Raw genomic sequence first — 21,359 nt, forward strand, 5'->3', positions numbered from 1 at the left:
TAAATAAAATCCATCTAGTATAAAAGATAAACTGACCTACTGCTGTTGAAAGAAAAGTACTTTTAGCACATTATCTCCTCTGACGACTGTAGATTTTAATCCTAAATGACTGTACATTTCTTGTTTCCCTTTTTCACACTGCAGAATCTAAACATAACTATTGTGTTAACAAACTGACTGAACAACTTTCAGTTTTTGTTAATTCTTTGGCGATTTTTAATTGCTCTGTATTATCAGATTAAGAAGAGAAGTCGTCTGTAGTTAATAAAAAGAAAAGGAGGACTTGTGGCACCTTAGAGACTAACCAATTTATTAGAGCATAAGCTTTTGTGAGCTACAGCTCACTTCCTCAGATGCATATCGTGGAAACTGCAGCAGGCTTTATATATACACAGAGAATATGAAACAATACCTATTCCCACCCCACTGTCCTGCTGGTAATAGCTTATCTAAAGTGATCATCAGGTGGGCCATTTCCAGCACAAATCCAGGTTTTCTCACCCTCCACCCCCCCACACACAAATTCACTCTCCTGCTGGTGATAGCCCATCCAAAGTGACAACTCTTTACACAATGTGCATGACAATCAAGCTGGGCTATTTCCTGCACAAATATAGCCCAGCTTGATTGTCATGCACATTGTGTAAAGAGTTGTCACTTTGGATGGGCTATCACCAGCAGGAGAGTGAATTTGTGTGGGGGGGGTGGAGGGTGAGAAAACCTGGATTTGTGCTGGAAATGGCCCACCTGATGATCACTTTAGATAAGCTATTACCAGCAGGACAGTGGGGTGGGAATAGGTATTGTTTCATATTCTCTGTGTATATATAAAGCCTGCTGCAGTTTCCACGATATGCATCTGAGGAAGTGAGCTGTAGCTCACGAAAGCTTATGCTCTAATAAATTGGTTAGTCTCTAAGGTGCCACAAGTCCTCCTTTTCTTTTTGCGAATACAGACTAACACGGCTGTTACTCTGAAACCTGTAGTTAATAAATGATTAATCATTGATTTGGTACTGAAAATATAAGAAATATTTGAGATTAAACTTCAAAGTCCTATAAACATTTTGGTTCTCAAATTAAATTAGAGAAGGAGAGAGAGACTTCTTTTTTAAATGTGAATATTTGGGTTCTGAGTTAATTTTCAGGAACTATCCTGAGCCAATTGCTGACCTTACATACACTTATTGAGAGTAACAGGAAGTAGGGAAGTTGCTCAGGTGTAACTGTGACTGAGGGAATAATATGTAATATTGCCAACCCCAATAAATGAATCAGGCCACCCAAAATTCATGACATTGGCTTACAGATCATAAGGTTTAAATATATAAATATGGGTTATTTTTATTAGCCTTCTGGTTTCCAAGCCTTTCCAGCAAATTCACCTTATGCTTATTTCCCTCAGCCAGGACTTTTAAGATGCTTTTAAATTGTTCTGTCCTCAGTGTAAAGGGGCCTGAGCTGGGGTGAGGATTTGTGAAATGGAGCTAAGACTTTTCCCACAAGGGTAAATACAGAAACTCCAGGAGGTGCTCTGTAAGAGAATCCCCTTGGACTTTTCCGTTGCCTGAGTCCCCTTTGGGGGATTTAAAGTGACAGGAAGTAATCTGTCCCATTGAAAATATAGGATGAATTAACAGTAAGGTTTTGTACTTCGGCTGTGATGTCATCTACATTAGTTAATACATACCAGTATTAATGATCTGCATACTTTTGGTGAGATATTGTTATTAAAATTATTTCATACATCCTGATGCTCTCTTCCACCTAATCAAGAAGTGAGCTCTGTCGGTAGAGATGGGTCAGAAAAGACTGAATGGAGAGTAGCATGTCTGTGACATTCCCCAGGATTGTCCCATCTCCCCCTGGCCAGGCCCTGTTGTGTTGCAACTTGGTTGGAGAGTAGCTGATATCTATGGCATGCTCTCCAAAAGAGTCTAGAAATATTCAGAGGGTTATCGTCACATAAATTAAAGCTGTCCCATGCAGCATTCACTTCCTGATCATACGTGCACAAAACGCTTCTCTCAGGTGGAGCAGAGGAATGGAGAGAAACTATCAAAGATAGCAGGACAGGGAAAGCAGGACAGCCCCTCAGCAAGGTTGGATCGTCAGGGTGTAGTGGTCAGGTAATCTGCCATCTCTGAACACTCCAAACCTTCCCCCTACCCCCCCCCCCGAGGGGAAGTTATCAGAAATTCTGTAACATGAACCTCAGTGTGTTCCTTGGGCCCTCTGTCCCCTTCTTAGCTTTGACCACAGGAGGATAAAATCTGTTGATAAAGATTAAAAGCAGTGGATCATTATGCCTTTAGGCATCTTTGATTGTTCATTGTGGAAGCATAGAGTGAATGTCCTTTCTTGCTCATTTCATTCTGAAAATCACATTGCTGTGTGGGTAATAAAAAAAAACATTCTCCAATCAACAATTCACAAAGAACAATTAATTTCTGTGACATGACTGACATTTAAGTTTACCAAATTTAGCTTATACCTGATTTTTGGATGAGTAGTTCTGCTACTAAAAAGTATGGCTGGTCATTGTATGTTGTTTCAACTATTTTACATGCACGGTTCTATTTAGAATTCATTTTCAGATGTTAAAAATGTAGATATCAATTCTGAAATAAATTTAAGTGATCTTGACTGCACATCAGCAGGATAAGGAGTTCAAATTCTAAACTAATTTCGCTGCTTAGCATTACTATTCAATGGAAGAAGTACAAAGAGTTTGAAATGCTTGATTAATATTTATGATCTTTTAAAATTATTATATTCCACCAAAGAGTGTGAGGGGGGAGGATTCAGTTCAAACTGGGAGGAGAGGTAGATACGCTGGACGGTAGGGATAACTTACAGAGGGACCTAGACAAATTAGAGGATTGGGCCAAAAGAAATCTGATGAGGTTCAACAGGGACAATCTTTTCTCTTCTGTAAGACAAGGTTCAACAGGGACAGAGTCCTGCACTTAGGACGGAAGAATCCTATGCACCGCTACAGACGAGGGAATGAATGGCTAGGCAGCAGTTCCGCAGAAAAGGACTTAGGAGTTACAGTGGAGGAGAAGCTGGATATGAGTCAACAGTGTGCCATTGTTGCCAAGAAGGCCAATGGCATTTTGGGATGTATAAGTAGGGGCATTGCCAGCAGATCGAGGGACGTGATCATTCCCCTCTATTCGAGATTGGTGAGGCCTCATCTGGAGCACTGTGTCCAGTTTTGGGCCCCACACTACAAGAAGGATGTGGAAAAATTGGAAAACGTCCAGTGGAGGGCAACAAAAATGATTAGGGGACTGGAACACATGACTTAATAGGAGAGGCTGAGGGAACTGGGATTGTTTAGTCTGCGGAAGCGAAGAATGAGGGGGGATTTGATAGCTGCTTTCAACTACCTGAAAGGGGGTTCCAAAGAGGATGGCTCTAGACTGTTCTCAGTGGTAGCAGATGACAGAACAAGGAGTAATGGTCTCAAGTTGCAGTGGGGGAGGTTTAGGTTGGATATTAGGAAAAACTTTTTCACTAGGAGGGTGGTGAAACACTGGAATGTGTTACCTAGGGAGGTGGTGGAATCTCCTTCCTTAGAAGTTTTTAAGATCAGGCTTGACAAAGCCCTGGCTGGGATGCTTTAGTTGGGGATTGGTCCTGCTTTGAGCAGGGGGTTGGACTAGATGACCTCCTGAGGTCCCTTCCAACCCTGATATTCTATGATTCTATGATTCTGTGAATTATTTTCTGAATTTACTTTTTGTCTTTGCATGCGTTTGAAATATACATTTAGGGTTTTCTTCTGAAAACTGGAAGAGTCAGGAGTTGAGTAATTAATCTTTTCTCTTCTGTAAGACATGTATCTGTGTGTACTCTGTACACTTTATTGCAATATTTTCCTCTGTTAAGAATTTAAAAAGCTCACAATTTATTCTTCCATTCTTTTATTCTTACAGTATTGTTAATGTGTTTTAGATCCCTTTATAAAAGAGTGTATTACTAATCTGTCTCACACTTACAATTGTATAGAACCATTTTTTTTTCATATTTCCTAACATATTTTCTGTTGATATCAGGAGCTACTGGGTCCAGTTCTCTTTGAGTCATTCAGCACTCCCTGTGCTCTCCCTACCCTCCAGCCATGCCCCTTTCAGCACCAACCCCCTTTTGACACTGTTTGGAACTGGGAATTGAAACCTTCCTCCCCGTTGGCTGAATGATCAGGTCATTACCCTAGTCCTGACTCAGCCCTATTTGAAAACAATGTTCAGCTTCTTTCTTTCTGAGACATGCTTCATGAGTATCTTCAGCTTAAATATCTGCCTCCAAATCCAATTATCTTAAATAGAAGCCAACTTTATTTACGAAATACTAAAAGTAAAATAAAGACATGAAATTAAAATTTGCCACAAAATATATTCTAATTTAGCAAGTCACTATCCAAAAATATATAAAACCAGGCCTCATACCTTAGTTAGCAGTTATTTTTTAAGGGCCAAATTCTCCTCTGACTTATACCTAATTCAGCTCCATTGTCTGCAGTGGAGTTTTGTGAAAAGCAAGTCAAGAGTAATAACAATTGAACATATTACACAATGGCCAGTCATTTCTATGGAGTCACCCAAAGTCAGCTGTTCTCCACCAGGTGATCTCTTTGTACCAGGTGAGACTCTACAAATAGTCATCTTTCCATAGATGCTAGAGCTAAGAGTGCTGGGAGTGCTGTCACACCCCCTGGCTTGAAACAGTAATAACAACCCAAATACATGGTTTCCGCCTTCAGCACCCCCACTATAAAAAATGTTTCAGCACCACTGCACCTTTCCTTCTGTGAGATGAGAGTTTTACCTAGTTTAATACGCTATTGTGGAATGATCCGAATCTTGAGTCAATCCAGAGTAGTGCAATTTATTTCTTCTTGTTAAAAAAAAACAAGCTTGATTAGATTAACTCTTCCACAAAACTGATTTTCTTCCTTATGTTTGCTTATGCTAAGTTCTTGTCTCTTCCTATGGTAATGTTTATGTGGATGTTGGTGTGCATTATGAACAACAAAGTTTTTCTCTACTTCCAATTAATTCTTTGCTCTAAGGAGTGCAACTAGCATGTTGTCTTAGCACATACACATAAAGTCTCATTCACTCACAGAAGACATTCAGCATCTTTTGAGAATGCTTCATTACCATGCAAATGGAATCAGTCCCCGTGCAAGTTACATAGCATGATTTATAGAACTCAAATATTTAAATCATCAAGATTTAATTAGCAGGTACAATTTATAACAGGATTGGGCTAGACCCCATCCACCATATCAGGGACTTCTATTATTGCAAAAAGACATTGCTTTGGAATAATGTCAGATAGCTGGATAGCCTTACACTGACCCTTAACTTTATACCTTTGTTGTTCAGTTTAGTAATGGTTTTTTTTTATGAATGTTTGCCACTGAAGTGCAGTTAGCTTTAGTTTCCAGTAAAGTACCATTTAGATGCTTTGGGATTAGAAACAAAAAAAAATTTAGTACATCAAAAATATTGTATAAAAGCAACAGTACAGTAAAAACCACGTTCAACAGAGAACAAAAAATAGCAACTTAAGGCTCAGAAGCAATTTCATTCCATTCATTGTCTTTAAAATCCTGTTTATTAGGTAGCAATACTATAATCAAGATGTAATGGGAAAAAAAGACAAACTATGATGACACTTTTTGATTGTCCAATGCCAAAGGGAATTATTTGTATTAGGAAAGCCACCTGCTGTATGATTGTCCAATCTCAAAGGGAATGATTTATACAGAAAAGCCACCTGGATTGTGGTTATAATTGGCAAATAGTCAAATACTGTAGAATGGCATAAATTCATTTATTCTGACTACATAAAAGTGCTGACAGTGTAGACGATAATGATTGCAAAGATGTCAGGTCAGTAAAACTGGGCTCAGATTTAGATTTGATGTTTTATTTTTCAGAGCAAAAATGTGGGTTATTTTGCAATAAAACTGACAGAAATTTTCAGTAAAATAACTACTTCCAACCTCCAGTTTTCATAGGCTTAATAATAATCAGCTAGCTCTCTGTTGTTCTGAATAGCATTCTAAACTTCAGGAAAAAATTGTAGAGTGATCTTATAAAATAGATCTTTCAGAAAATAACATTATGCAAAATTTCAAGAACAAATGATTTAAGATGAATGTTCTCATCTCAGGTGTGCTGCATAAATGGCTACTTCACTTGGTTTCAGAACAGAATTGTCCTTCTCTAGAACATTCCATATTCCAGAAAGGGATTCGCTCTGTCTGAGCAATGCATTCACTTTTGGGCCAGTATTTCCGAGAAATAGGGCTTTTTTGTTGCAGTGAACCCCTACTCTCAATTTGTCTGTTACAGGGTGTGAGCGACGTAAAGGATGTGCCAAATTCCAATAATAAAACAAAGCAAAATAATCTCTGTGGTGGAATAGCTGTAGTGGATAGTTCAGTTAGATGCACTGAAGAGATGGTAGATGGGTATGCTATGTTTGTATGCTGCACATATCTCTGCTAATGGAAAGGCTGAAAAGCAGAACATTGGCAATTAAGAACTGGAATCCAAGATGGCAATTTGTGACAGGTTTATTCTGCATACTGTCTGTCTCGTGAAAATGTGTCCTTATCCTCAGATCAGTACACTGAAGTCCCTCAGCATGGAGACTCTCTGAAACACAGAATAGTCTCTGGAAATGCAGCACCTCACTAATACTCCAAACAGATCAGCTGGGAATCAGAAGCGTGTGAGCTGATGACACATCGTGTGTGTAGAATGCCATGTCGTTTTTTATTGAAAGATGTTGAAATAAGAAAAATGTATCAAAATAGTACTTCTGCCATAACTCTTTTCATTTGTTCCTCTCTACAGAATGGTTTCCGTAACATTAATTTGTATTGGCCCGCTTCTGTTTCTGCTCTCTCTCTCTCTCTCTCTCTCTTTTGAGATGGACTGATCAGAGCTGAACTGAACATTTTATTCAAAGTGAGATTGCACCATTGACATATATAATGACAAATGGTATTCTTCTCCTTCTTCTCTGTAGGCCCAAATGTCTAGTTAGTCTGTTTTACCAACTCTGTGCATTGCAGTTGTTTTATTAAATTGTACATAATAACACTTAATATCTTCTCCTTAGTTAATTTAGAACCCAGCAATGTGTACTAATTATTCTTTCTAAATACTATTATTTACTAGTTGCATTGTGGTAATGCCTAAATGTCCCAGTTAGGGAGTGGGGCCCCACTATGCTATGCACTACACACATAATCTAAATAAACAATGTGCATTACCTTTGAAATTAGATTTCCGGTGCCTTAGGATAACATTTGTTGAGAATCCCTTAGTGAATCTTAATCCATTTTATCTCCCCTCTTGAAAACATACAATTAGACATGTCTCCAAGTAAACAAAAGCATTTGTTATAAATGTGTGGGAGGAAGGATGAAGTTGGGGTTTAAAACAGGACCAAGACTGAGTATCAGAGGGGTTGCTGTGTTAGTCTATATCCACAAAAACAACAAGGAGTCCGGTGGCACCTTTAAAGCTAACAGATTTATTTAGGCATAAGCTTTTTTACCCACAAAAGCTTATGCCCAAATAAATCTGGTAGTCTTTAAGGTGCCACCAGACCAAGACTGAGAAGATCTGGGTTTCTCTTCATAGTTCTGCCCAAGATTTATTGAGTGTGAACTTGACCAAGTCACTTTACCTCTCTGTGCTTTGGTTTACCCATCGGTAAAATAAGGGTGATAATTACCTGTCTTATAGGGACTCTGTGTTTTTATTAACTGTTGTATGCAAAGTGCTTTGAGATCATAGGATGGCTGGTACCATGCAAATGCAAAGTATTATTTCATTATTATTAACAGCGATGAGCAGAGCACCTACCCCCATCCTCATTGCCTCATTGGACTAGACAGCCGCCAGTCCAGAGCTCAAGATCCTAGTAGCATTAACTCCCCCACCAAATATGGAGCAGAGCAGCCTGTCAATGATCAGCAGCCCCAAGATACCACTCTCACCATCAAACATCAGCAGCCAAAGCAAAGGGAGAAACCCTTCACAAGCCCAGCCTCCTGACATCACCTAAAACAAACTGCTGTGCATGTTTATGTCCTGGATATCTCTTCACCTCCTCTATCACAGCTCATGTCCCCTTTTGTTGCTATTCCTTGCCATCACGCACCACCTCTCCCTTGCTGCTTCCTTCCTCACACCCTTCCTGCTTGCCACACTTCCTATGCCACCATTTCTGCCCTCCCCGTCTTTGACCTTTTTGTTTTGCTGAACTCCCTCACCACCATGTCACCACTGCCCCGTACTCCTCCAGCTCCAAATGTTCCCCCAGCCCTCCTTTCCTCAGAAAAGGGTATAATAATCGTTATCATAAGAACAGCCATACTGGGTCAGACCAAAGGTCCATCTAGCCTAGTATTCTGTCTTCCAACAGTGGCCAATGCCAGGTGCCCTAGAGGGAATGAACAGAACAGGTAATCATCAAGTGATCCATCCCCTGTTGCTCATTCCCAGCTTCTGGCAAACAGACCATCCCTGTCCATCCTGGCTAATAGCCATTGATGGACCAATCCTCCATGAACCTACCTTCTTCTTTTTTGAACCCTGTTATCATCACTAGTTTTGTTCAACACCATAGCTATTTTAGAAATAAATCATTAGTGCCAGGATACATGCACAACAAATCTAAGGAATGATGATTTTATCACTGTAACCCTGATCTTCCTATCCACCCAAGGTGCCCTTGTCCATACACTGTAAGACATTAGGAATGGGAAAAGTGACCTATTATTTGTCTGCATGATGCTCAGCATGTTTTTGGGTGCTCTGTAAATAAAAGCATCTTCTGCTGTTAACATTTTATTTAAGATGTACCTCATTTTGCTTACAATATTGCTCCTTAAACCATGCACCTCATTTCAAGACTAGAACATACAAATTAAGTTTTTGGTTGATCTGAACAGAACCATACATAAATGGATACTTTTAAACTTCAGTTTGCAAATAATCTCTCATTAAAATGATAAATATTAAGTACTTACTGACTGCTTTACTGTTCTTTTAATCTGCCCAACATTCTGTGATGTAGATAGGAAGTAACTTGCAAATGGGAAAAGGAATGCAGTGAAGTTAAGTGACTTGCCCAAGGCCACAGAAGAAGTCAGTGTCTGGGCCAGGATTTAAACTCAGCAATTCCTGATGCCAAGTTCTGTGTTTAAACTTGTAGAACACAATTTCTCTCTGTCTCTCTCCATCCAGTAGAGTCAGTTCTGGGCCTTAAAAGCAAGATTCTTTGTGACATGCATTCCTAGGAGCCTTGTACATGGACTATAGTGAATACACCATTCCTTTACTGAAAAGGAAAATTCAGTTCCTGTTTCCATGCTAAATTTGTAGCATGAGCACAGAGTTGAGATGGGTAACTAAAGGCACGAAATTTGGATCTGGATCCAGATATCAAACTTTCAAAATTTCTGGGTTGTTTCAATTGGGAATTCAGCCTATTATGAAAGTCTGGGCCATGTGCAATCATTGGTTCAGGATCTGTATAGATACAGGATTTGGGTCTATCAGACACATGGGAATTATTCATGCTAATTACTTCTTTTAAAAAATATAACATTATCTTCATTTTAGTCTGTTTGTAGTTTAATACCTGTATCTAAAAATACCTGATAATATCATTTCAGATGATGATGGAGTTGTTCATCAGTAAAATCCAGATCCATTTGTGAGCCTTCTCTTCCTTTACTCTTCTCTCTGGGCAATATCATGTTTTCTATGGATTCCATGTTGATGATTTCCAAATATATGTTTCCACCACAGACCCCGTGCTCTCTGCATCTTTGCCTGTATCTTTCCACTATATCATCCTGTTGACTGGATGACCAGTCAACACCTTAACCCTGATGAATGTGCATATCATTTTTCTTCCAAAACCCTTCCTCCTTCTCCCTTTCCTTGATGACTACCTCAAAGTTGTTTTTGGCTCCACTCTCTCCTTCTCTGTTCACATCCAGGCAATTGCTACATCTTGCTGCTGCTTCCCTTTGAATTCTCTCATTCCTCAGGCCCCCATTACCAAGACTTTAATCCATATTCTAATCCTCACCCATTTATTGAAAACTCTTGCTCTCTGGCCTCTCTCTCTCTGCAGTCTATCCAAAATGCAACTGTCAGGATCCTTTTCCTGTCCTCCTGCTCTAATCATGGGTATGTCTACACTACCAGCCAAATTGGCGGCCAGCAATCGGTCCAGTGGTGGTCGATTTATCGCTTCTTGTCTAGACGTGATAAATTGACCCCCCGAGCGCTCTCCCTTTGATTCCTGTACTCCTCTGCCGCAACAGGTGCAGGCAGAGTCGACAAGGGAGTGGCAGCAGTCGACTCACCACAGTGAAGATACCGCGGTGAGCAGATCTAAGTATGTTGACTTCAGCTACGTTATTCATATAGCTGAAGTTGCGTAACTTAGATCGATCCCCCCGCAGTGTAGACCAGGCCCATGTCTCCCACCACCTGGCTCCACAGTTGCCAACTTTCACACAGTAAATAAGCACCCAATTTTCACAATAAGCCAAAAATCAAGCTAATCCCATTTCAAAACAAGGCCAAAACAAGCCAATCCCTAAAAACTCCAACACTCTGTGTGACTAGATCCCTTCGGCGTGCAGTCTGGGACCTTAGTGGGCCCACTGTGCACCTCTGACTCTCTCCCACCCCTGGCCCCTGCTTGCCCCTCATTGCTCCTGCTTGCTGGGAGCCGATCAAAAAAAGATGCAACAAGCTACGACAAACAACAAGCTACAAGCCAAACAAGCAACAAGCTATAAACCAACAGCTAGCCAACAAGCAAATCACAAGTCAATTAAGCCAAAAACAAGCCCAATTTCTGTGTGTTTTGTTTGGCATATCTGCCTGGCTCCCTTCCTTTTGTCTATAAAGTTCAAGCTCTTCTTAAATGTCAAGGCATTCTAGGGTCCTACACCAACCTAAATATTAGACATTGCTTCCTCCCTAAGATTTCTCCTCTCTCCCTGAGAGCTGCCTTGGGGCCCCATGCTGAAAGGTGCTCAACCCCATGAACTCCTTATAATTGCAGTGAGAATTGAGAGCACCCAGCACTCTTGGAAACACACAGCTCATTGTAAGATTGGGCCCCAGGACTTTTTTTTTATTCTATTTTTGCCTTTACCATGGCTCCTTGCACATAGAAAAACCTTCCACTTAATGTACGACAGGCCCTCATTCACTCCTTATCTCAGAAGCTTCCTTCAGGAAGCACTTCACCAGCCATGAAGATACATCCCTCTGTAATTGCCTGCATGGAGCTTGTTTGTATGTAATGAGTTTATTATACTGTATATTCTTCATGCTCATGCCTTAAACTTGTGAGTTGGAAAAGAGAGGATGTTCTTTGTCACATTGACCAGCAGTGAAGAGCCATATTCACCTTATGGGGTGCACAAATGATAAATGATTAATGATTGTTCCCCCCAAAAATGCTGATATTTTTCTAAGTATCTGAAGTGAGTTAAAGGGCTATGCAGCAGCAACAGCGTCTGGAACATAACATTTAGCTGTGTTGCCATGACCATTTGTACGTCACTAAACTTCCTCAGAGATTGAGATTTAATAGTTTCCATCTTTTAACATCATCTTCTATTTTTCAAACAATAAAACTTCTATTGTCTATAACAACCTTAGCCTATAATTAGTTTAATTTTAAGATAAGATACATTTATAATTTTCCACTTTGTTGTCCTTGAACAAAAGACAGAGATTTGGAGAGAAAGGGAGGATTTGCGATTTTGTCCAATTGATTTTATGACCTAGTACCTTGCCAAGGTTATTTTTGATCTCCAGATTTTTCATCAGAACAAATGTGGGGTCTTTAACCACTAAGAGAATGCAGCTACAATGAACTGTCAGTTTGCAAGTCTTCTCAAATGAATGCATTTCTGAGCTGGTCCTAATAAATAGCATAGAATAGAATAGCTTGATTCTGTTGGATCACTAAAGCACACACAAAAGGAAAGGGACATGCTTGCCATATAGCCTGTGAAAATGTATTTAGTTTAATTATATGAATAATAGCAAGATTCCAGAATTTCTTAAATGTATCCTTATCACTGCCTTAAGTTGTGTTGCCTTTTAACCTGAGCTAAATGTTATACCTACCATATTATCGCTGTGCCAGTATATTGCTGACATGTGTTATAGTCATGTTTAGCTGTGGGCAACTATGTGACCTTTCATGTGTGTTAATTATTCTTCACTATAGCGGTTTGTAAGTACAAAGTCAAATTGAGCCCTCTAAGTCTATGGTTCTCATCTCTGTGATATGTATGTTGTTTTACCTAGAGGTAGGCATCAGGCATCTTTCATCCCCATCTTTCATCCCCATCATCATCAGCCATCTTTCATCCCTCTAGAGAGCTCAATACTGAAGTATTCACAGAGCACAAGTATGGTGCTTTCTTAAGAAATTTTCTCTGATTGGGATATCGTTAAGCATCATACTGATGTGTTCACCAGAATAAAATTACACTCTCCCATCGCTGTATTGGCTGTTCGGTACTAACAGCAATAAGAAGTTTCTTCTTCTTAGTCATGAAGGGTTCAGTATGGCATTTAAGGCACAGCTCTGTTGGCTATCGAGCCCCTGAAGTAGAATTCCTCCCAGAATTCTCCTGCACTCAGAGGGATTCCATCTCACCCACTCTTAGTCCCCCTTGGCCAATGCACAGGGGTGAAGGACTTTGTCTCTGGAAGTTCTCTACACCTACCCATGGCCTATGGGATGTCTTGTTCCAAGGATTGCACTTTGGGATAACATTTGTGAGGCACTACTGCTCAGGGACACCAGGAGTGGGCAAAGATGTCTTATTGCCCTCCCCTCCTTGCATTCTCATGGAGCTGCAGGGTGTATGTCGTGTCTTCTTGCTTTAGAACCAGACTATGTGTGGATACTCATAAAGAGTAGATTTGTGGGAAAAAAAGGTGATTTTTTTTTACATAAACTCATTGCTGACCATAGATGAACTTTAAATACAACTTTAAATACAACATGGAATACAGTATACAACTGTATACTGCTGTGAGATTTCATCTTGTGTGCACTGTTCAAGCACTAGGTTCCATCACACCTCAATCCATCTGATATATATGACTTCATGATATTTGGGGCAATCTCGAGCGGAATTATTTTTGTGATATTCTTTATGATAAATGGTTTGTGACTTTGGTCCTCAATTATTACTGGTACAGAACATGAACTGACAAAAGTCACAGTCTAGATAATGCATGAATTAGCTGAAGATTTCTGAAAGCTGCAACTATGGCACAGTTGACTGGACTAAACCTTGTTACCCTGAATTTTCCACTGCCACACTAGTAGCCTATTATGTGTTTCACTGTTTTGACATTAATCTTGAAGTGGACATTGGCATGGGATAATTCAAACAATTTTCAATATGATCAGGTAATCTGTTTGAGATGGAATCTGTGAAGAGTATAAGAGGGAATTACATATATGGCAGGTACATGGCTAGTGAGCCTTGTTATAATGTTATTATGTTACATGTGAATAGATGGAGTATGAAACTGTTTATCTGATGAGTCAATTAATTGTGAACCATGAACACACACATGTGCAAAAGTACCCCAAATAGGTGACTCTCTGTAACTACAGGTTACACATCGATCATGTCAAGGGATCAGGCCCTCCCATAAGCAAATCTGCATGAATAAAATTTGACAAGCACATGAGGAGGATTTCAAAGGGGATCACTAGAACTACTGGTATGCAGAGATCCATAACATATCCAGAGATCCACAAATGGTCTCACCGAGAAGAGGATTTCACCATTACAGATTATCATATAATGCCTTTAAAATGAAAGGTTTGGATTGGGGAGCTAAGTGGATACAGTAAATCTGCTATGAATATCATCTTTAATATACCCATTTGGCTTTTTGATGATGTGCTAAAGAGGACTTTGCTCCCTGCATATCCAGGGGAGCTGAGTGGAATGAGCTTATGCATTCAGCAAAGGAAGTAAGAGCTTACATGAGAGGTCAGCAGAATAATTCTAAAATTTATAAATATGTTTCCAGCTGAGGCATATTTATTTCTAATACAGACATTTCTTTTACATGAAAAAATCTGGAAAGAAATATACACATTTGATGTTCTGAAGTTTAATGCAATAGTGCTTTTATATGTTGTATACTGAACATGTGTTGATGGCAGATCTATTAATTTTTCCTTAGAAAATATGCATGGATACTTACAGGGAGCAACACCCTTGAACTGAGAAAACAAAACCAATTGGTATTATCAACTCAGGTTTGCTGAATGCAGAAAAAAAACATATATCTAGTATGCAGTAGGTGAGCAAGTCAGGAAGGGGCAGGAAAAGAGGAATGATGGAAGAACTTTACATAACACTTCCTTCCAGTTTTGCTTATTCTTAAAAGCAAAATGTAGAAAATTTCCTGGAAAGTTTTGGTTCTCAAACTACTATGAAGCTGCTACCCCCAGGCAAAAGCCCCACACAGGTCTAGTTTGAGAACCAGTTTGGTGCTCAAACAGCAGATGAGCAAAGCTCGTCCTGAATTTAGCGCTAATTTAGAGTAATATATTTGGAAAGACAGCATCTTCTTTTTAATATATTGTACAGAGCAGATGTATACTTTACTTCAGCCTCAGTATATTGTTACCTTTGTTTAGCTATTTTTGACTGTGCTCATCTATTTATATTAGTATTGTAAAGTGAACCCTCTTCTGTGTGGGTGAAATTCACCCCTGTGTCTTGATAAAGTACAAAGCTGTGCACTACTAAAATCTCTCAAGCTCTGATATGGGAGTTAAATGAAACTTAAGAATTGTACAGACCTTGTGCTGGCCTTCTACACATGAGTAAAATTTAGCTAGGCATTTTCCCTCATTAAATATACTGTGTCAATGCACCAATGCATTGTAGAATGATGAGCCCCTAGTCTCCTCTAATTTATTCCTGTGTAAAACAGTGGAATTGAGAAGAGAATTAGGCCCAATGTTCTCCGCTCTGTTTAAAAAGTAATAACAGCTGCAGAATTCAGAACCAGATTTCAAACATCCCATCCAGAGGAATTTAGATCTGGGGCTTTGTTGTCCGCCCCTGAGAGAGCTAGGGACCAATTTGGAAATTTTGATCTCCATCCAGGTTTAGATTCTGAATTCTGCTGCTGAAAGTTGAGGTTGTAGTGTGGGTCCATGAGAAGAATTCCTCAGATCAGGAGTTCTGAACCTTTTTCTTTCTGAGGCCTCCCCCCACCCCCAAACATGCTATAAAGACTCCACGGCCCACCTGTGCCGCAATAACTGGTTTTCTGCATATAAAAGCCAGGGTGGCGTTAGGGGGTAGCAAGCAGGGATCTGGGCTTCAGCCTCATGTAGTAGGACTTCAGCTTTCTGCCCTGGGTTCCAGCAAGTTTAATGCTGGCCCTGCTTACAGGCCCCCCTGAAACCTGCTTGAGGCCCTCTAAGGGGCCCCAGACCCCTGGTTGAGAACTACTGCCTTAGACTATCTCTATAGTATGACCGAAGGATTTGAGTCCCCTGCTCGCTTGCACATAACTGTGCTAGCTTAATGAGAGCTAGCACAAGTATAATTAGCAATGTCGCCATGATAGCACAGGTGGACACAGCAGAGGCACGGCTTATCTGTGCCAATTATATACCCGCCTAAAACTGATGCCTAACATGGGGGTATGTAAGTATTATATTTACAAACCAAAATAACATTAAAGCACTGGGAAACAGACCATTATAAAAGAATGGACCACATCATTAACAGAAAAATCTTTGTGTGAGAGAGCAGTGTGTACCATAGATTATAACATGCATAAACTATAGTGAGGACTTCTCATATTGTAAGTTAAATTATTGTTACTCAAGCCAGTGCTCCCATATTTTTGTTCTTCTGGGACCCAGATCTTTTTTCTTTTGTTCTACCTTCTTTTCTTTTTTTTCCTTCTTATTTGTTGTGAAATTTTTTACTAAACTTTTTGTTGAATATTATAACTATTTGGGACAGTACATAATTGTTGTTGTATTTCTTGGGCATTTTTGTACATTTTTACCACTCTATACAAGTGCAAGAAAAATACTTCAGAGTGTCTCTGAATTTCCTTTGGTGTCATTTTTTTGTTTTGTTTTATAAGCTTGGCATTCGGGTCATGAGGTTTTGTTCTGGTGATTAAAAAAAACATGTTGCTTTTGTTCCTACTGAACAGAGTGCTGAAGTCAGAAAATTTGGATATAAAAGTATGTGGAAATTGCAGCACTAAATAATTCAGGTGCCAATAGCTGGAGCATCATTCCTAATGCAAGTATAGCATACAGAGAACACAATAAAATAGAATGAATCAAATGTCATTCTGTTTTATTCTCTGTGTAGGATACTTATATAAGGAAACGACATTTGAGTTCCTGGCTTGTGAATGACCTGGCACCTGAATTATATGCAGGCTTTCCTAAATGCCCCTCTGATTTCAACACTCACATCACAGTAAACAGTTATTTTTTATGCTGCAGATTAAAATTGAGTCTGAGAACACTGAAGCATCATTTCACAATGGAAATGCAGCCGGTCATGCTCCAGATCTCTGTGATGAGTCACATATTAATATTCAATGTGAATGAAATTTAGATTTGGAATTAAAGTATGATGTACCGCAGTGCTGAAGATTTGTTACTGTACAGAAAGTGGTGCCCCTTTCTGTATCCTGCTGGTATCTTAATAGGGACTGAACTAAGGCCGCTGTCCAGATTTGAGTGAACTATGTTCCCACATCTCTGTTATCATAGCTGACATTAATGGACACACATTGTTTGTAGTCTCAGCAAAGTGGCTAAAGAATGACAGGGCTTGGTGTGATCTGACCATCTACACTGATCCCTAGAAGTAATCCTTTCAGACAGGGCTGTGGCCTGTTCATAGTTGAGCTTGCATGGCTGTTGCCTGCTTTCTGGCTAAGCAGAGAATTTTATTCTCCAGAGTATAGATCTGGCAACTTTCACAAAATTAAACTGAGAGCTTTTTGTGTGGTTGGTTTTTATTTTTAGGGAAAGAACAAATGGTCTAAACCACATGTAGGATTATTTTGTATTATGAAAGCCATTACCTGAATGTTTAACTTGTGTATTATTAAACGCTTATCCTTAATGGCTGTTTTGGAGCCTTCATGTCTGAGAAGTGCTTAGGTATCATGATAGTGGGCTGAGTTAAAAATATATAGATAGAATCCAAAGAAATATAGTCCTAGATCCTTAACATTTCACCACTTCTAAAATGATTTTCTGTCCTGCAGAATGAACTCCATTGGATAACATTGATTTCCTGTTTTGTTTTGTTTATCTGAAGAATGAGGAACAGTCTTCCTGATGTACAGATGAAATAGTGTAACTTCAGAATGATAGACAGACAGATACTCTGTGACTACAATGAAAATATGTGCTAAGCAGTCTGAACATGTTAATTGTATTATATGTATTTACTTTTGGAAATAGTTTATTCCGGAAACTAAATAAACGTGGTTTTACATTGGTTCTCTGTAAATAAAACTCTCTAATTAGGCTCCAATAACCAGGAAAATGTTCTTTATACAACATTAATGTACTTAATATTGGAATTATAAAAGCATGTGAAAAACATGCAATCCATTTTATGCTCTAGTAATTCTGAAATACCTGAACTCTACCTTCTCCCCACGACACACAAGCACACATGCCAACCAAAATTTGACAAGGAAACACGTTCCTCTTGGGCTGTGAATTTATATCCCAAATTGTAACCTAGAGATTATTTTAACTGTCGCAATAAACCCCGGTGATAGTTTTATAACAGAGAGCCCAGAAGAGCCTCGAGTACAACCTCACCAATGCGATGCTCTAATACATAATCACTCTAATTTGGAACTAGGAACCAGTTGTCAAATAATACATTTGTGGAGCTAGTAGTAGGTGTGTTAACTTATTTTTTCTTTAAAATGAAATCCACTTATGAGATGCTTAATAGTTTCCTATTTTTATTTTGCGGCTGTGATTGTCTTTCTCTTTAACCCCTCTATAAAACACTTGCGGTGAAATCATTATGCAAATCACAGACTTGACCTCATGTGCAAGTTGCACCAAGTCTGTTATCCCTGTCATAAATTACTTAGGAAAAGCATTGCACAAGAAATGCTTATCAACATGGTTTACCTTAGGCACGGAGCTACCTCCAAACAGATTGCTTACCATCTCTCTGAATGTGCATAAAGACTTGCATCACTGTCAGCTGAGTACAAGTTGCCTGAATCTCACTAGACACTGACAGTGTTGCCATGGAGTTGCACTCAGATTTCAAGGCAAAGATAAAACCGATTTCTAGATAAAAAATGAGTTAAAAATGGAAAGAAAACTAACATGGGTAAACAAAATTCCAAATTGCCTATTTTAAGGTTTGTGTCTTTCTTTCTGTTCAGCTGAGTGAAGTTATGTGTATTTAGTCGTGGATTTTTAGTTTAAAAAACCCATACAATAAATATTTCATGGTGAGGAACTGTTGTTTTAAGGGAAGCTGATCATGTGGTATATTTTGTTATTCTGCTTTGTAGGAAACAACACTGGCTTGTAGTATGTGAATCTCTTTAATGGGTCTGTCTCCAGATATTTTTGTGCCCATGCAGGGGATAGAGGAACTGTTATTGCTTCATTAGCCTGATTCTAGCCGTTATATCTCCCAGAGCAATTTGCAGCATCCTCTTCCTTGTCCTATCACATTTAATAATTTCAGAATTTGCTCTGAAGGCACAGCTCAGATATGTGCTTACATGTGAATTTCAGGGTATGAGCCAGCACATTCAATAATCCTTGTTAAGAGAGTTAACATAAACCTGGCTGACAAGTGATAGAATCAATGCCATAACATTAATCCACTGTAGAACTATCTAATAAATTGAAAATAAAGTGTGTGGTCCCAGTTAATATCCTTATAAATTTTCATTTTATTTGAAATACATTATTGTACATTTTTGTTACTACTTTACTGTTATGACCTCTTAATAATGCTTTGAAGTGTAAAACACGTTTTATTTGATTTTATGATTTCTCTTAATAGTGGCTAGCATTCAGAAGCTTCCTGCAGCATCTGTTCTAACAGACATCAATTTCCCAATGAAAGGAAGAAAAGGAATGGTTGATTGGGCACGAAATTCAGAAGACAGGGTTGTCATTCCAAAAAATATCTTCACTCCTATGTCATCAGGTAAAGAAGTATTCAAGTATTATATTTTATTAGAGAATAAGTGTTTATTTAACAGTTAGACTGAGGAAACTGGGAAGCATGGACTCATCAGGCTAGTACTTAAAGTACCAGTGCTTTTGCTAACCATCTCTAAAATGAGTATTGTAATAATAATAAAAATACTTACCCAGCATTAAATATATGTGGTGAATCTTAATTAATGTAGGTAAAGAACTTTCAGGTTCTTGGACAAAAGGTCCTGTAGAAGTGCAAAGTATTTGCTTCATTGTATTGCCAATATTTTCAATATTCAGTATTAATACATATCAGGCAAAATCTTGGGATCCAGCTGTTCTGCACAGCGCTTTCCTTGCAAACGTACGGTTATAGTTGACTTAAAGCTATCCTATGCATTGCCCTGGTCCTATAGTCGGTGTGATAGCAGTGCCAATCTTCCATCCTAAAGGCTGATCTGACTTGTACTGGCTAATCCTCCCCAGAGTAGTTACACATGTTTTAGGTCCAATATATACTAGTGGTGCGGTGCAAATAAGCCACATGGGAGCATCTGCCCCCTTCATATTAAAAATGTCCTCTAAAGATGGTTTCTCTGGATATATCAGAATGAAGATAAATACACTGAAAAGCACTGACAGAGTTTACTACATACTGATGTATCTTATCAAAGAGCAATTTTAAGTGGATGACGGGATGGATTACCTGTTCTGTTCATTTCCTCTGAAGCACCTGACATTGGCCACTTTCAGAAGACAGGATACTGGGCTACATGGACCTTTGGTCTGACCCAGTGTGGCCATTCTTATGTCTGATATGTTCTAATATTATAAACAGAGCTCTGCAGAATATATTTCACAACGATGATGATTAGGGCCTTACCAAATTCACGGTCCATTTTCGTAAATTTCACAGTCATAACATTTTTGAAATCTTGAATTTCATGATTTCAGATATTTAAATCTTAACTTTCACAGAGTCGTAACAAAGCACAAATATGTATTGAAAAATGGCAAAATATAAACGTGTAAAGCCCTTAAGTCAGCATTTCTCAAACTGGGGCTCCCGACCCAAAACGGGGTTGCAAAGCTACTGTTCGGGGGTCACAGTATTGCCACCATTACTTCCGTACCTGCCTTCAGAACTGGGTAGCTGGAGAGCGGCGGCTGTTGGACAGGTGCTGAGTTCTGAAGGCAGTACCACCACCAGGAGCAGCGCAGCCTTCAGAGCTGGGTTCCCAGCTAGCAGCTGCTGCTCTCTGGCCACCCAGCTCTGAAGGCTGTGTCCCCACAGCAGCAGCACAGAAGTAAGGGTGGCAATACCATACTATGCCATCCTTACTTCTGTGGTGCTGCGGGTAGCAGCGCTGCATTCAGACCTGGGAGCCTGGCCCTGCCCTCCAGCCACCCAGCTCTGAAGGCAGCACAGAAGTAGAAGTGGCAATACTGTGATCCCTCTACAATACGCCTGAGACCCCCCTTTTGGGTCGGGACTCCCACTTTGAGAAACACTGTGTACTTGTATATATTTTTACTTGAAAGTATAAAAGAGTATAGTACACGGTAAAAGTACACAAAAGACCAGATTTCATGGGGGAGAGCAGATTTCATGGTCCGTGATGCATTTTTCATGGTTGTGAATTTAGTAGAGCCCTAATGATGATTTCTTTAAAAATAAGACATATATTGGAATATTAAATACTATCCATAGAGGCATGTGCTGACTAAGGCATTTTTAACTTTTATTTTTTGTTTTTTATTTTAGAACTAGATGAATCCACTGTATTTGTGCTTGGAGCGGTGCTGTACAAAAATTTAGAACTCATTTTGCCCACTTTAAGGTAAGAAATTATTAAGCTATCCAACATAAATTACATTACTTCAGGGACATGTCTGTAGGACATCTCAAGGTGAAATCAGTCAACAAGGATCATATTTGTTTATATAGTTCTTTATAGTATAGTATAAATTTTTTACAACTATTATTTAAAAAAATAAAATTGTCTTTCTTTAATGCATCATAGTGTATATTATGTTAATGA

General features: G+C 39.1%; 1 protein-coding gene across 5 annotated transcripts in view; it reads left to right on the top strand.

The window, feature by feature from the left end:
* Window positions 1-21,359, top strand: part of ADGRB3 (adhesion G protein-coupled receptor B3) — a 621,270-nt gene that overhangs the window by 344,530 nt on the left and 255,381 nt on the right. For all 5 annotated transcript variants that reach the window (XM_073336359.1, XM_073336357.1, XM_073336356.1 and 2 more), the window contains 2 exons: window positions 19,178-19,324; window positions 21,083-21,158. In XM_073336359.1, coding sequence (XP_073192460.1) covers window positions 19,178-19,324; window positions 21,083-21,158 — 223 coding nt within the window. The remainder of the gene's footprint in view (window positions 1-19,177; window positions 19,325-21,082; window positions 21,159-21,359) is intronic.

This window comes from Lepidochelys kempii, chromosome 3, assembly GCF_965140265.1.
Source record: "Lepidochelys kempii isolate rLepKem1 chromosome 3, rLepKem1.hap2, whole genome shotgun sequence".
NCBI classification, from domain to species: Eukaryota; Metazoa; Chordata; order Testudines; family Cheloniidae; genus Lepidochelys; species Lepidochelys kempii.